Source organism: Xiphophorus maculatus, chromosome 13 (assembly GCF_002775205.1).
Source record: "Xiphophorus maculatus strain JP 163 A chromosome 13, X_maculatus-5.0-male, whole genome shotgun sequence".
Classification (NCBI taxonomy): domain Eukaryota; kingdom Metazoa; phylum Chordata; class Actinopteri; order Cyprinodontiformes; family Poeciliidae; genus Xiphophorus; species Xiphophorus maculatus.
The window spans coordinates 23,078,811-23,096,049 of record NC_036455.1 but is presented as its reverse complement, the minus strand read 5'-3'; the positions used below and the strand labels follow the sequence as shown (position 1 = coordinate 23,096,049).

The window sequence follows — 17,239 nt, the reverse complement described above, 5'->3', positions numbered from 1 at the left end:
TTTACTTTAGATGTACAGAATGTTTTGTATTTTCTCTTAGTTAAAGTGACACTGTATTCTCACTTTTCAGTAATAGGGTTAATATTAACAGCACTGTATCTCACCACATTAATCTTTAAGCAGAAATTGGTGTTTAGATGCTCAAAGTAGATTTCAGAAAACTGCAGTCTTGAAACGGGCTGTGAAAGGAAAACTGGAAACCAATGTATCGACCTGATCGATCCTGATTTGGACGAAGTTATTCAAGCTCCTGCTTTTTGTGAAGACGTGAGGAAATGCACGTGTCTCTGCTCATGCGAGGACTGCTGCGGTAAACAGGTGTCAGTCTGTTCAAACCGGTGTTTGTTTCAGGAGGGTTGAGGTGGGACACCTGGTTGCCAGGGGAACCAAGTTTGGTCTTGCTCATGTTACCAGGTTCTCCTGGTCTCTTTCTCGGTGCGTCCTCGCTGGGAACCATATCTCTTTTGGAAACTTTGGATTCTCTTTTAAGGACTGGCTGAAGATAGTTCACTTTTTGCTGAGAATTTGCTGAAGTTTTAGGGTGTGAACTCCAGACATTATTGTTTATCACAATGGAACATTTAGCACAAAGGCTCCTTTTTCTGTCTGTGCTGCTTCTAGCAGCGGTTCCTTTTGCACACTCACAGTCAGGTAGGAATCGTTTGATGGTTCGTATTTATTTTTTCATGTAAGAACAAATTTTGTTCTGTACATTTTACCCCAACCTTGTTGGCTTAGTCTTTCTGAACCATCTTTATTTGGTTCAGAAATAAAGATGGTTACTGGCTGTCCTACATTTTTGTAATGTTTCTCACAAACTCAGTGAGATTAATTTGTAAATTTTTCCCCCTCTTTATCTCATATCTTAATCATTGAAAATGTTAAAATTCCCGAATCGTATGATGATTATGACTGATGGCACAGTTTTATTCTCCAGATTGCTCCCAGGCTGAGTCATGTGACCTGTGTGTTGGAGACTCCATGCTTAACCTGACAGGCTGCGTCTGGAGGCTTTGTCCAACTGGTAAGAGCACACACACACATGCACACCCCCACACACGCCCACACATGCACACGCACACACCCCTCCGCTCCCCACACACAACTGACCTCTGATAGTAATTCAATCATCACAGCTGCTGTAACACAAGCTCTGGTCGTTTGAACCAGAAGGCTGAATTATTTAGCATCCCACGAACGCACGGTGACACACAGTGAAAAGCTGCTTCTGTTTTCTCTCAGGTAACGACACAGGCATGTGTGTCACTGATCAGGGGGATTCTGCTGACAATGGCATGAACTGCAGCTGGACCAGAGTTTCTGAACTGTGCACAGGTACTTAAAAACACAAATCCATTAAGTATATTTAAGACGCTTCTCTAACTCTATCACATATTTCATTACCCAGCTGTAGAGAGTGCTGCTGCCGGTGGAGACTCAGGTAAATTGAATCAGCTGTGTCTCAGCTGCCACTTCTACCCCTCTCCTTTCTTTCTTGCGTCAAACACAATTCTTTGCACCCAGTCGTGTTGATGCGATGGCAACGGGAACTCTGTGAACTTTGTTCTCGTACAGGTGGTGACAGCAGCTCCGACTCAACTTCTGAGTTTTCCCAGGCCAAGTTTGACATGGCCAGCTTCATAGGTGGGATCATACTGGTTCTGTGCCTGCAGGGTGGCGGCTTTCTCGCCATGCGCTTCCTCAAATCCAAAGAGCAGAGCAACTATGACCCCATGTGAGTATGAGCATGTAGGTGTAAGAGATCCGGCACCTATTCATGTCTGAGTCACCAGTTGAAGTGAGGCACCAGCAGCCCCTGGTGGCAAGAATAATTTACAATATGCACTGTGCCTTTTAAAATCATTCAAGGCACAGTGCATCCCTGGACTTTGTTTTAACATTTTACAATGTAATGCACTTTTCTTAGGATTTCATGTGTTAGACCAACATGGAGCATGTTTGATAAGTGGACGGAAAAGGCAGAAAACATTCGTCAATAAAATGTATCAGAGAGACCAAGGAACAAAGAAGATATATTAGGGATAAAGATGTGAAGAAATTTTTAGCAGGATTAGAATACCAGAAGTTTGGAACATCTCAAGCTCTGCGCTATCCATAATCAGAAAAAGGCAAGAAAATGGCACAACAGCAAACATGATTGTGGCACGAGTCCAGCAGGCACATACAGCATTCGAAGCTCATAATCTGTTCACAGGAAAATGTTATTTCCACACTCCACAATAGTGGCTCTCCTGGAAAAGTGGAAAGAAATTGTTAAAAGAAAGTCATCATAAGTGCTGTGTAAAATTTGCCACAATTAGTGAATAGTAGACAGCAGATGTGCAGAGGAAAGGTGCTATGGCCAGAGGAAAATTGGACAACATGCAAAAGGGGATGGCTTAGATCAAAGGATATTGGGACATATTCATGTATTTCATTTCTTCCATTTCACAGTTATGCACTAACTTGGGTCAGTCCATGACATAAAATTCCTTGAAATTTGTGATTGTAACCAGGCAGAATGTGGAAAAGCTCAAGGCTTAGGAACACTTTTGCAAGGCACCAGAAATCACTCTTCAGCCTCTCAGACCTTCATTGTGTAACGAGTCTGGTGACAAACTCTTATCAGTCTGCTTACAAATTGTTCTGTCTTTGCACAGAGAGCAGCCACAGTGAGGACAAGATGTTTGAAGGGCAGACAGGATGGAGGACAGCAGCAGCAGCAGCAGCAGCAGCAGCAGCAGCAGAGCGTGACTCATCGAGTAACGACAAGATATTTTTGTGTTGTTGTTTTTTGAGCCCCTGTCATTTTTGGTTTGGTGCCCTTCATAAACCCCTGTGGGATGGCTATGTTTATGAGAAACATTTTTTCCCCTATATTTTGACTATATTTATGCTTGTATTTACAGTTCATCAGTGGCTTTGAGACGTATGCTGTGAATAATACACAGCTATTGAGAACGGGTTACACAACTGTGCAGACAGTAGGTCAGAAAAAAAAGCTTCACACATACTCTTGTTCATAAAAGAGACAGTTTCATGTGCGACTAAGAAGCATTGCAATAAATATTATCTTGCTTTACAGTGGAGTTTTAATGTTTGTGAACTGGTTTTTATTTATTTGTTTGTTTTATTTATTTATAATTTATCATCTTGCACCACATGATGATAATCAGTTGTGCGTTAGAAGACAGGACATTCACAGGCCTTTGCAAGCTCCTTTGAATCTAGTTTCCTGCCCCAAAGAAACTAATTGGAAATAAAGTTAGGCTCTCAACAATGACTTAAGTTTTGTCATTCTTGTTAAAACTTAACAATTATCAAATCGTTCATTTTATTTAGAATTGTATTACATTGTTAATTTCACTATTTTTCTTGTTTTCGTAACAGTGACACACTCTTCCTGTTTCCAATGCAGCACAATAAAACACCAAACCTTGATACTACCACCGCCATGCTGAAATGCTGTTTTTTTTTTTTTAACAAACATCACTCTCATTCTGATCTTTTTCACCTCACATTCCTCTTACTTGTCTATACATTACCATTTAAAAACGCTTACTTCTATCTAATTAATGTCAAGAAACCATCTTTGTACTGACTGTCTATTTTTCAATGTATTTTTTAAAAGTTGTGGGGGGAAAAAGTAAGACTTCATACTTCCCATTGACCGTTCTTATCACTTGGTGATGTTTTCACATGTTAATGCTGATTCTGGGGACAAATACATGTCTCGTCTTTCTGTGTTGTTCTTATTGCTTCAATCGACTCTGAGGGATCACCTCAGTCTCTTATAAGACTGAGAGGTGCTTAGGTGTGAACATCAGGTACATTTTAGAGATCTGTAACTTCATGATGATATGATAAAGGGATGAATAACAATTGTGGTGTCCCTGTGTAGAGCGTCTCTAAGTCAGGGTGAGTGTGTAGCGCAGGCACAGAACTGGTGGAGGCCTGAAGGGGAGGAATGGTGAGGCCGGTGTGCCAAAGCTTTACAGGCTTGAATAAACCCACACAAAAAGGTTTTCCCAACTGAGCAGACGATGGCTCTTTTCCAAGACTGTTGACAAAGAACAGGACTGAACACAAGCCTTTCTCACTCCTAATCTGCCCTCCCCCTACACACACAAACACTTTTCTACTGCGTGAAAGGGAAGTCCAACAAACACCAATAGTTAATGTACAACCGACCAGTCTTTCCTCCTTTCGTAAAACATGAGGAATCACTCGTATGAGCAGGTGTGTACGTGTGTGCTAACTCACTATTTGCTTAATAGGTGTGGAAAACTGCAGGGAGACGAGTTAAATCCCACCTCCACCCTACCATTTGGCAAAACATCCTTGTGTGGGGGTGTGTGTGTGTATGTGTGAGTGTGTCATGTCACCCTGCCAAATATCCGGTTTCAGAATAACTTATTTAAAAGGAGTTCTTTAACATTTAAGCCAAAATTTTTAAACAAACATTATTATTATTATTATTATTATTATTATTATTATTATTATTATTATTATTATTATTATTATTATTATTATTATTATTATTATTATTATTTCACAAGTCAAGTGCCAAAGAGGGCAAAAACTATCTGTGGCAAATAAACAAAAAAAATTAAAACCTGAAACCAAATCTCCATCAGTTCCTGTTCATATACAAACTAGCATTAGCAATGTAGCATAGCTGGCTACAACAGGAAAGTAGCAGTGATGGGGTTGTTTATTATCCATTTTCTAGTTTTTGACATATAGGGAACGTTTAAGCAGATAACTATTGTAATGGTATAAGTAAATAATTTTAATACTAGTGTTAGAAAAAAATTGCCTCAAAAAAATCAGTGAAAAACTACTTACAATAAATCCATCTCTATTTGTAATTTCTCCATTCATTACACCAACCAAAGGTTTGTAAGGCTGTGACAGCTAAAGCTGCTGTGTTATACTGTTGAACGGGAAGAACATTATGCAAAACTTTATTAAGCAAAAGATAATATCTGTAGTTGCATCCAGCTGCATCTTCCTGTTTTCTATTTGTGACCTGTGCTGTCGTTGAGTAAACCGTAAAAGTATTATAAGCATATCAAAACAGGAACACAAGGCAACATAACAACAGCCATACCCAAAATACACACACTGGCAAAAACAATGTACACAAAGTCAAGTACAATTGAAAAATAGCCAGACTTGGAGTACCCCTGACATTTATGCAACTACCTTGAATAACCACTTCACGCATGTTCACAATGAAACCCATCAAATTCCTTTAATTGGTACTTTGATTATGCATATAGATCCCCTGCCTATGTTTACTCCCAATTGTGCTGCCCTTAGGGCACTCCAGGCATGTATTGCACTCGACTCCTGTGGTATGTAGCACCTAGATGTTGGCAATTCCTGAATCATATTTGCTTTGGGATAGGAAACTTTATCCCTTCTGAAAGAGGCCACATCCATCAGAGATAGTTGTTTCCATAAAAGGGTCTGAAACAATGCTTTTGTGGGTTATATGTGTCACACCCAGAAGGAGTAAGCGTGCCCGTTTCTCCAGCCTCTAACACATTAAAACATTTACAGGGAGTTTAGGAGTAGGCACCATTACATCTGTCAGTGGTCTATATGATAATATTCTTTCACATAGGTTGGCCAATTCAAAAATGTTTTACTTGTGACTACATGTGGAAAACTAAAATATATTGGGATGAAAGACCTTACATTAACAGTATTCTCCACTATCGCAGGTACTTTTGTAATGAGTTAACCGTCTCATTTCCTTCTTTGTTTTTAATGATCACTTGACTAATTTTGGGCTTTGAGAACCTTGATGGGCTATACACCTACTATAAGTACCCATAAGTCATCATATCTTTCAGGTACAGATTTTTTTGTTTTTGGAAGTTGGTATTTGAGGATTCTTGGTTGGAAATGCAACAAAAATATAACCTAAAGCTACAGTTCCAGATTTAAAAAATTGGAAGTCCCCAAACAACTCTGAACTCAACATCTAGTATGGACAGAGCATCCCAATGCATATTGAGCATAGGGAAAGTTGGAGGCATTAGCTTTTGTTAGCAGATTTAAATGTCTTTAGTACTGCTTTTGTTAGCAGATTTAAATGTCTTTAGTACTGTAAACCCTGATTTGTAAACATGTTACTTTGTTGTTCAAATTTATAAAACACTCACCCACACACACACACACACACAAAAATCATCATTATTGGCATATACTGCAACAGTAGTGCTGAGGAAAACACAGCAATTAGCAAATCCTGTGGGTTTTCTAACAGCAAAAACAAGCTCAGCTTTGATGAGAAATCATTCCCAGATCCAACCTAAAACTTGCAATCCAACTTTAATGCAACATAAATAACAAGTTCCACCCCATAGGAAAGTACTGCTATGACTGGGTGACTGATGCAGTTTCTGAGGTCACACTTCTTCATGTGGGCAGTGTACTTGAAACATTATGATGCTCATACCACAGAATATATAAAATTTATTTCCTGTACAGCTACAGAATTTGTAAAATCGCTGCTGAAATGTTGCAGCATGTTTGATTTAATTCAATAACATGCAAACACTCTGTTTTGATGAAGTTTCGTTTATTTCAGGATGAAAAAAGTGAAACTGGTGGCTTGGCCTAATTTCTGATTCAATCTGCTAATACTTTTGAGTTACCTGGAGACTTCACAGAGCATTGAAACTTTATTACCAGATGTTCAGATTATCATTTAAAATGGAAAAAAATACAAAAATTAAAAAATTCAATGGAAAACTGATAGCACATCAAGATATATCTTGATGCAGTTGAACATTGTGAATTCCTCAAACTTTACCCTGATCGACATTTACTATTTAGAACAAAAGTTAATCATAAGAAACATAAGTATTTTAAAAATGTGATAGACAAAGGTAAAAAAAAAAAATTAAGATTGTTGTAGTCCTACCAGGTCATTTTATTTCAAATCATTACATACTACGGGGAATAGCCTGCATGCGTGTAATATTATTTAAAATTAGGGCGACTCTAGCATTTATTTTCAGTTCATTTAATCCCTTCTGAACTACATTTGATTCATATAAATTAAATTTAGACCCTCCACTTTGGCGGCCTCTGCTCTACGCAAGCACACACACACGCTCCCCCCAAGCCCCCGCACCGGCACACGCGCCCGCACACACACAGTCTCTGCTTGTGTGCGTGGCCCTGTTTCGTGTTTGTTCTCACGCTGAGCTCCAAGCAGAGGGCTGCCCCTGTGCGGATTGATCCCGAGGGCGTGTTCACTGCGTTTGCTCAGCACACAAACAGACAGACGCAAAGCGCACTCTGGAAAACTTTTCCCCGCATTTCTCCCAAATGGAACAGGTGGAAGCTGTCAGATAAGGTAAAACATATTTCCACTGTATTTTATGCGTATGGATGTGCTGTTTCTAAAAGAAGTTGGTGAGGAAAGAAATTAAATGTGAGAACGAGGCGACAGGTGTCTCCACTCATGTCCTTTTTATGAGGATGAAAATCCTGCTGGAGCTATCTTTTTTTTTTTTTTTACTGAAACAGTAAAGATGGCTATACACTTAATATTTTATTGTTTATATACTGTTAAAAACATTTAAATAATTTGAAGGGAGATACTAGACGAGAATAATCAAAAGAGCACAGGCTGTTAAACATAATGGAAATAGTGGGTGTTTGCGGAACCTATTTTTGTTGCCTATTTGTTTTCCAGACAAACAGTTTGCGCTTGCGCAAATTAAACACAGGTAACACACCTACCAAAACACCCACGCACAATTAAGATTAAACGTTTTGCACAACATAAGTTACTAAACTTTTCAGCATAAGTTAACTCGAGGGCAGGACTACACGAGCTCTGCTGATGCAATGTCTTCTAATTTTATGTTGCAAAGTGTTACTTACCAGCAGATAAAATATATTGTAAAACGTGATCAGGATGAAAGCCATTGCAGGTTGAAGACACAGCATGTCCACTCGCCCACTGGTGCCCATAAAGCACATGAAGGGGAAACAACTTCAAAGACTTGTATTTTGATGTGGCATGAGCAATTGGGTTGCAGGTTTTTGCAGTAAATATTAAGTGGTTATATATGTTATTTCACTCAGTTTCAATATTGTTATTGAATGCTACTCATAGCCTTTTGCAAAAACAAGGATAATCCAGCTTTGTGAGCTGCCACAGAGAGAAACCTGGATTAGTATTGGCAACAGTTTTCTCCCATATTATTTTCCTTTACAAATTGCAGTCTGGTTTTTAACATGCCCAAGTTCAGATGACCATTCTTTAAACTCTGGGTTAACGGCCACAATGATGTGGTCATGCCACATCATTGTTATGTGTTGTTCTCTTTAATAGCCTTTAATAGGAGGAGAACAACAACCGGTTGTACAGATTAATGACCATCTTATGCTCCCATCACACATCCAGGGTGAAATGAAAACCTGAAAAACGATCTACACCAATATTTTTATTAACATATATATGCTTTATATAGTCTGATAAAAATCCCTGTACGTCTCTTTTACTGGAAATAGGGACTGCATACAGTTTGCAGTTGAATAAATACATAAGGACCTTCATCTTGGTGCTACCGAACAATGCTCTGTTTCACATGGATAGCTTAAGTTTGTGTACTTTTAAAAATCTGTTTGATTTCTTGAACAACCCCTATAAAATCCAAACAGGACATAATACCATTCCTAACAGGTAGCGCTTATTTGCTTTAAGATAACATCTTCTCCTTCCCAGTATGGCTGGGCAGCGGGTTGACTCAACTCTCGACCTGAGCCACCTGACGGAGGAGGAGCAGTCCTCCATCCTGCAGGTCCTACAGAGAGATTTGGAGTTGCGTCATCTCGATGAAGGTCGAGTAAGGTCAGTCAGAGGTGATTATTTTCCAAGGGGTCACATTTGAAAGCAAATTTGCACATTTATATGGATTATTATCCAAGGGATCAATGGCCCTGGTAGTGGAGGGGGGAACTGTTTCTCCATAATCTCTAAGTGTTGGACTAAGGTCTTGTTATTAGTAAAGGTCATAGCCAAGCTACCTATTAGTTTGTTTGTTCAATGTTTTTGGGTGTGGAACTGCATTTTGTCTAAAACATAAAGATTATAAAAAAATGTTTTATATATATAATCATATTTTGAAACTTTGTAAATTTCCAATCTGAAAATATATTGGCATAAAAATCTTTTTTTTCCTTCAAAATGAAATGTCAATTGTGCTTGTGTTAGCCTAGATCAAATACTTAATTGGGAAGTTTATTTTTAGTCCTAATATTTCCTTTTTTAATAGAAAAATAAAATATTTGAATTCCTTCTGCTATTATCCCATTTGCATGTGAAATATCAACATTTTCTACAGACAGATGTGATATTTTACTGACCGACCATTTTTTGCTTAACTTTGAAAATTAACGCTTTATCTTGAAAAAAAATTAACTGCTAACTGAGGTCAAAGTGTCAACAGTGACATTCCTCCTTAGTTGTCATTGACTTGCGTGCAAGCGTCAACAGTTAAGAGGTTAACGTAACCTGATATCAGTTTTCTTGTGAAGGAGCAGTTCCTTAGGTTTCAGTTTCATCAGTTTCTGGATCTCTGTCGATGGTGCAGGAACCTTGAGCAGACAGAAAAAAATCTGTCTCGTCTGCGGCTCCTTTCTGGAGAATGGTTCAGTGAGGAGTACAGTAAACGCCATTGCAGATGGACTTCAGGCTCTGACCTCATTCGGGCCTCCATACGCCACAGAAAGACAAAGAGCAGAGGTGAGTTCTCACCACTTAAATGAGAGGGGCTGTTCTTTTGTGCTGCTGCAGGGCTATTTATCTCTGTGAATGTTCCCTGGTGGTTGTGATGGTAACAGATGTGAACTTGAATAAGCTGTTCATCGGAGAGAAGGAGGAAACGCCGGTGAACGGCATCCTTCCTGAGGCAGAAGGACAACAGCAGGACAAAACCGAAGAGGAAAGTGGAAGGTCAGTCAGAGGACCTTCCAAATTAAAAGCTCTACTTGCAGTAAATATTATCGGAACAATTTTTGATTTCTAACTTCGCTTTCAGAGGTGAGGAACATCTGAAACCTGACTTACTGAGACCTGAAACAACAGCAGACAATGTGTGTGTTTGGATTTTTTAATCCTCTACTATAAATTATTTATGAGCTACACATTTTAATATTAAATTAAATGCCAAATTTCTTCCAATTACAGGTTTTGAATCATGTGAACAGTTCTCCATACAAAGGTATGAAAAAAATCTCAAAAATCCTTTGTTCGTCACTGGATGCTTCTGAGTAACAATATTCACACACTGTTTTGCTCACAGAGTGCGAAACAAGAAGTAATGGCCACTCAGAAGAACCTGAGGTGATTACATCGCCCGCCTACACTCACACATTACTATGAGTAACTGCTTCGGTAAACAGTGTCCAGCTAGCCTGTTTCTATCTTCCATCCACTGACACTGAGTCAATATTTGACATTGCGTGAAAGAATAAGTCAAATATGTTCCCTTCCAAAACTTTTCAATTGTTTGGAGGATGATATTTATACAGTGACAATATGAAGTATTTGGGCTTAAATATATTCTTCGGAAAAGGTTTCAGCACAAAACAGTCTTGCTGCTAGTAGTTTTTATATGTGTTAACATTTGTACTCCGCCTAAGTTTACCTGTACGCAGTTGGCCGCTAAAAAAAAAAAAAACTCATAAAAATTTTATTTGGCTACATTCATTTAGTGAGTCAGAATGAAATTGCTTAATACTGAAATTATTGCGGCCACAGAAAACGGAATCTTTGCCTCAGTTTCACATATCATTGCCGGAGCAATTAACAAATCCCACATATTTATGTCTGCGATGGCACTTATTTACTTCCAAACAACCAGTTTTTTTGTTTTAGGTACTTCATGATTCCAAATGACCAATCCTGCTGCTTGATAAACCTTTTTATTTTAACCTGACTTGCCATCCTCCATGTTTTTTTGAAAAGAAGATAAATATGGACCCTCATCCAGTCTAGTTTGTCACAGTTCCAGTTGTTTCAATGTTATATTATTATATCACTGTGCAAATTTTCTCATATCCTTTTCCTGACTTATCAACAGATCAAGAGAACACACACTAGCCCTACTGTGATAGCATATTCTCTGTTTTTCCAATGTTGAAGAGGAGGTAAAAAGAAATTCAGGAATTAATTCATGGATCAAATTGTAAAAAGTAAATTATGTGTAGACAACAATGCTTAATTTAAAAAATAATTGCTTTAGTTTAGTTTAGTTTTTTAAATCCCCAATAAATGTGGTGGGTGCTATTAAAGTCCCACAATTCAACTCTTTTCAAGTCAGGGTATGAATTTCTTTGTAACGTTTAAACTAAATTTCAGGCACCATGTTCAGAGAGTCCTGGCATCTGAACAGTTTGACTGAAATTGTGTACCCACTAATGGAATCGTATGTGCATCTTGACGAAATATGTTGCTTTGCACGAGTACTAAATCCTCCTGTGAATGTTTCCAACTAGGAAGACTTCATTGTGGGTGTCAACGGGGACTCAGACTCTCTTAACGGCAGCCTGACAGAGCCAGATCCGGCTTTTGTGAAAACCAGCATCTCCAACGGTAGCCTTCAATCAAGCTACACGGTATACACACACACACACACGCACCTTCCCACACACACACACACACACACACACCCTCGTACTCACTGAACACACACAATTGATCAGCTGACTATCAGGGCGACGCAAAGATGACTCAGCTCAGGACAGTGACGCAGGAGCTGGTCTCTGTGTGTTTGTTGCAGCTCGGTGGAAGCATGATGAGTCTGTTCAGCTCGGGGGATTTCGGAGCGGTGGAGGTGAGGGGCCGTATCCAGTACTCACTGGTTTACGACAATCACAGGGAGGAGCTCCAGGTGAAAGTGTATCGCTGTGAGGACATTGCTTCAGCACGCAAGAACCGCTCCGACCCGTAAGCAATTGTGTTTTCATGTGACTAGCTTCAAAACGGTAATGTCAAGCTCCGAATCAATAAGCAAATGTATGTGTGTGTGCATGTGTGTGTGTGTGCGTGTACTTCACAGATATGTAAAGAGCTATCTTTTGCCAGACAAGTCACATCACAGCAAGAAGAAAACGTCGGTCAAGAAGAAAACATTAAACCCAGTCTATGATCAGACACTCAGAGTGAGATGCTCTCTCAAGTGCACATTGTATTAAGTGGCAACTGTAATCAGTGTCTTTCAAAACCGTTCACAGATTTATTCTGATTATGTTGTTTCAGTATAAAGTTCGCATCGGGGAGCTGCGCAGTCGGACTCTGAACCTCTCTGTGTGGCACGCTGAACCTCTGGGAAGAAATGTGTTTCTAGGGGAGGTGGAGGTGGCCCTGAGGCTCTGGGACTGGACCTGCACTGAACCCCTGTGGCAAGATCTGCAGCCCAGGGTAGGCAATGCCTCATCCTGAAAGAGTTTCAAGCAAATTAAACTATTCTGCAATATTGTGGGCAATAAAAATAATAGGGATTTTATTGAAAGGTTCCTGTCTGGACCCTGAAAAACACCATGCAGCAGTGAAAATACCGATCTGCAATATGGAGAAAACGGTTGTTAAAAGGGCCAAAGACAAAAGAGTCAACACAACATGACATATAAATATCAACAGTAGAAAATCTAAAATGTAAACGACTTTAAAAGATATTTTAAGAGCAGCTTTGGTTGTAGGGAGAGAATCAAAGTTGAAAATGTGATAAGAGGGATTTTAAGATGCTTGGCCACTTGACTGAGAGCACAGCAGTCAGTAACAACCAGGACTGCAGGGGTTACAAGGAGGGAGATGGAGGAGGTGGATCTTAGACTGTGAAAAAACGATAATGTGCAGAAAATCAGAGTGATGTGGGTGTAAAAGATCAGAGAGAGACTAGGAAGTAAAAAAGAAGACCAGAGTAATTTGTTCAACAAGGAGTAATGACCCAGGCGGCTGTTTTGTGTCGGTCAAAGCCTGTGCAAAAGTTCATGTGATAAATTAGACAGAAAAGATTCACTAAAAGCATTTCAACATGTAGCCAGAAAATGTACAGTAACAGTAGTACAGCCCAAAGAAGGAGACAGCTTTTGTGTTGAAGCACTTGACGCAGGCTTGATCAAACTTAAAAGGCAATTTTACCAAATAGTAAGGGCAGTTTATTAAAAATAAGAATTTGAAGTAAGTAAAATAATAATAATAATAAAAAAATAACATAATTTTTTGGGGTTATTTGTTTAGCATTAAGCAAAGAGAAATATTCTTTTTGTAATCTGAACGGACCCAGAATGAGAAGCATTTGCTTGATTTCTTGTCAGAGAGTGAGGAAAAGGTTTATTTTTGTAGTGTACATATGGTTCTGGTCTCAACCAGAATGAACATGCATTTCCTATGAATCTCCAAAAGAGGTAGAAGAACACCACTGGTAACCGGTGAAACGTGTTTTCTAAAATGTTTTAACTTTACATGAGCTGAAAGGTACAATATAAGGTGTGTAATAATGCCAACTTATTCTAATCAGTAAGAGAACGTGATGAGAGACTGTTTCAAAAGTGGAACTGAAATTGTGTTTGGTTATGAAATGAATTGTCATAAAAGTATTGCCACCTGCATCTGCATTTATTTGGTATCTGAGGGAATGTGAAACAGACATTTTAGCAGCTCTGTTGGAGATAAAAGGGGAGGAGTGTGTCTTGTGTCTGGGAGAGCTGAAGGAAGAGGAAGACATGCTGTGAATTTTAAGTAAGGTTTTACATAACCTTGGTCTGTCCCAGCCTTCACAAGTCTGCAATTTCATCCATTACTTTGTTCTTATCCTTTGATGTTTTCTTTCTTTTTTTACACACAGGTTCACCTGAGTCCAGAGTCTATCAGCATTAGAGGGAATATCATGTTGTCTATTAAATTTTCTCCTGAGGGATCTGAGGGTGAGGAGAATAAACCTGAGCTGCATCCACGCCACAGATGCATGAATACTGTAACATTCTGTGTGGACATAAAAGTTTGGGTGTTTGTGTTCAGGTGGCGGTCTGCCTTTGACAGGAGAGGTTCACATCTGGCTCAGAGAAGCTCAAGGTCTCCTGTCTAAGAAAGGAGGCGCCATTGACTCCTTTGTGAAAAGGTACGGCTGTTCTTCTTTTTGATTTATTTCTAATCAATAGTACACAATACAGCACAGACCACTGGCAACTCTGGTATAGAATAGCAACTTTATACTATTTTCACAACAAATTGAAATACTGAAAAGAAAAATCCTTATGTATGAAGTGATTGTGCTATCAAAATATGTTGCATTTTAAATTCTGCATGAACTTTTAAATGCAGATTAAAGCCATAAGGAATTGTGTAATGCTTTTCCTACACATCAGCACAGTCTGGTTTTTATAAGAGTAGTGCATTAAATAATTTCTTTTGCCTGTACTTTGTAATCCCATTGTAGTTGGTTGAAATATATACTAAAATCAAGTCTCGATTGTCTCTCTCTTCCCTTCAAAACCAAGCTACATCCTTCCAGATGTCAGTCGACAGAGCGGTCAGAAGACGCGGGTGGTGAAGCACTCCGTCAGTCCGACATACAACCACACCATGGTCTATGACGGCTTTCAAAGCAGCGACTTGAGGGAGGCCTGTGCTGAGCTCACTGTCTGGCACAGAGACGGACTGAAGACGGACAATCTGGGAGGGGTTCGTCTGAGCTGTGGAACTGGTGAGAATCTTTATGCTTTTATTAGTTTAGCTGTTGGCTTTCGATTAAACCAAACAGTTGCTTCTAGCAAAGGTTCTGGTATTCACAAAGGAAAAAAAAAACTTTCATTTTGCAGTTGGGATATTGTAGCTGGATTATGTATTGCTAAAAGGTAAAAAGGTTAAAAAAAAAAAAAAAAAACGCTCATAAAAAGACCTAAGTTTAGCATCTAGGAATGGTTTTGAAAATTTCCTCCCTCATCTTTTGTCCATGTAAAATAATCTTAATGATATAATGCAGTTACCAGGCCAGCAGGTATTCTGTTTCAACTGTAAATATGACAAATTAAGTCATAAACTGGTTAGTGTTAATAACACCAATAAAGCTGATTGTATACAAAAATGTAGGTTCCTTCTGTTCCATACGTTGCATTGGCGAGGTTTTCTGTATGTTAAAAAAATATTTGTTGAACTGATGAGATATGAGAGGAAAAAGAAAAGCTCATACAAATAGTGAAATGGTGTGGTGGTGGTGGTGGTAGTATGATGGTCTGGGGACACTTCCTGCTTCAGATGACTTCTAGATGACTTGCTGTACATCTTGGATTGCTTCTGTTTTTTCCTGTATTGCATAACTGTCGTCTGAAAGAATCAGTTGTGTGTAAACGTCATGATTTACCTTCTGAGGATATGCACAGAAATATCGCAAACGGTGGAATTTTGCAAATTGTACTTTTGTTTTTCAAAGTGTCCTGAGATGATGCTCAATTTGTTTCTTTATGAATCATTTCATACAAAACAGACAGAAGGCAAAAATATGCATGCAGTATGTTTTTTGTTGTTGTTTTTTTTGTGTGTGTGTGGTCACGTGTCATGGCTGCATGCTTGTGATGATGTCCACAGCAAAATTTCTTTGTGTCATTTTCTAACGCCAGGTCAGAGCTACGGCGAAGTCGTTAGCTGGATGGACTCCACGGAAGACGAAGTCACCGTGTGGACCTCCATGATCGAAAACCCAAACCGCTGGATCGACATGACACTGCCGATCAGAACTAACCTGACACAGCGGCCTGTGTGACCATAGCATCTTGCACTCAAACGCTCATTCATGTTCCATCTGTTGGACTGATGGGAGAAACCCCTTGCTATTGGCACATGTAACCTCTCTGTTATGATGTACACAGACACTCACACAGAAAATGAAGTCAGTAGTTGTGCAATATTCTTAAAGTATAGGAATAAGTCAGGTGTCTGCAGATGTCTGCATTTTAAAATTCACTTTGTTCACTCTGTATTTAATCTGGTGAAAAAAAACCCCATTTATAATCAATTGCAGTTTATTCATTTAATATTAAATGTAATCTATAAATTAATGATTGTTCTTGTTGACACTTATAGCCGGAAGCATAAAAATAAAAATATGGTTTTTACTGGATAACAGCAGACACCCAATGTTAATATTATTCTCCTGTTTGTATTAGGGCTGTTACATTCTTTTCAATCATCTTTGACTCTGTTAGTAAAAATAAGTTTTATATTATTTTATTAATGACTCATTTGTAAATACATTTGAATGATTCTCATCGCCATCTTGTGTTTGAACCTCACAACTACACTCTTTATAACGAAACGATTTAAATGACTACATGGTTAATAGCCTAAGCAGAAGATAAGGTCCTGTAATGTTACACTTTTACAAAAGAAGGTGTTCAAATGTCAACCCTAATTTCTCTATTCTTTCCTTATCAAAGAGACAGTTGATGGCAGAATCGCAGTCTGAACCTATACAGGTGTCGTCCAGCAGATGGCAATGACAGGTTTTTTGCTGTCATCTGAGATGATATGAGAATAAAAAAAATAGCTTTAAAAGGACTACTCTGTAAAAGTAGCTGGGTTTTTAACTGGGTGCAATAAATCTCATGTCAGGTTTTAAAACAGAACCATGTCTCACATTTACAGGGTTTGGTTTTGTAACACAATATGCTAACATATTTTGTTACAAAATCAGTTTAGTTTTAATCCTATTTTGCTGCATTAAAATATGGTGATCCACCAGAAAAGCATATTTGGAGAAAAGTATTGGTATTAGTTTATTTGAACTAGTTTACCCTCATCTTTAATCTTGAAACCATTAAACACATCCTGATCTTTTTACATGTAGTATGTGTTACCTTTTTTCATAAAGGAATAAGCCTAGTGATTTTTTAAAAATGGGTATAGTAATACTGCTTGTGTTTGTGTAAAATAAGATGGTGACAACTGATGACATACTGGCTTTTTGACCGAGTTTTTCTATTCAGTATCACATATTTAACTATTACATGCTGTGATTTGCCAGAAACTGTCATTAGATAGTTAGTAACCTTATGACTATCGTTGGTTAAAGAATAAAATAAAGAACATAATTGCATCTTGTATGACAACTATGTCTTATATGTTCTACAGTTTGTAAACAAAATGTGTGAGGTGAAACCTTTTTGTTTTTATGTGTTTTGACTGGTCATAGTGTCTCACTTCTCA

The 17,239-nt window shown here is 38.5% G+C and overlaps 2 protein-coding genes across 2 annotated transcripts; both read left to right on the top strand.

Annotated features, from left to right (window-relative positions):
- On the top strand, positions 1-3,449 carry cd164l2 (CD164 molecule like 2). Its single transcript, XM_005797412.3, has 6 exons — positions 1-651; positions 938-1,024; positions 1,243-1,335; positions 1,409-1,441; positions 1,576-1,735; positions 2,661-3,449. The coding sequence occupies exons 1-6, from the start codon at positions 573-575 to the stop codon at positions 2,674-2,676; spliced, it is 468 nt and encodes a 155-aa protein (XP_005797469.3). The 5' UTR covers positions 1-572; the 3' UTR covers positions 2,677-3,449.
- A 3,821-nt stretch (positions 3,450-7,270) lies between these two features.
- Positions 7,271-16,873, top strand: sytl1 (synaptotagmin like 1). Its single transcript, XM_005797411.2, has 15 exons — positions 7,271-7,378; positions 8,759-8,884; positions 9,627-9,778; positions 9,877-9,988; positions 10,074-10,128; positions 10,223-10,256; positions 10,338-10,378; positions 11,533-11,652; positions 11,817-11,983; positions 12,096-12,198; positions 12,296-12,457; positions 13,884-13,962; positions 14,057-14,156; positions 14,536-14,741; positions 15,655-16,873. Exons 2-15 carry the CDS (start codon positions 8,760-8,762, stop codon positions 15,795-15,797), a joined length of 1,599 nt encoding a protein of 532 aa, XP_005797468.1. The 5' UTR covers positions 7,271-7,378; position 8,759; the 3' UTR covers positions 15,798-16,873.
- The last annotated feature ends 366 nt before the right edge of the window (positions 16,874-17,239 follow it).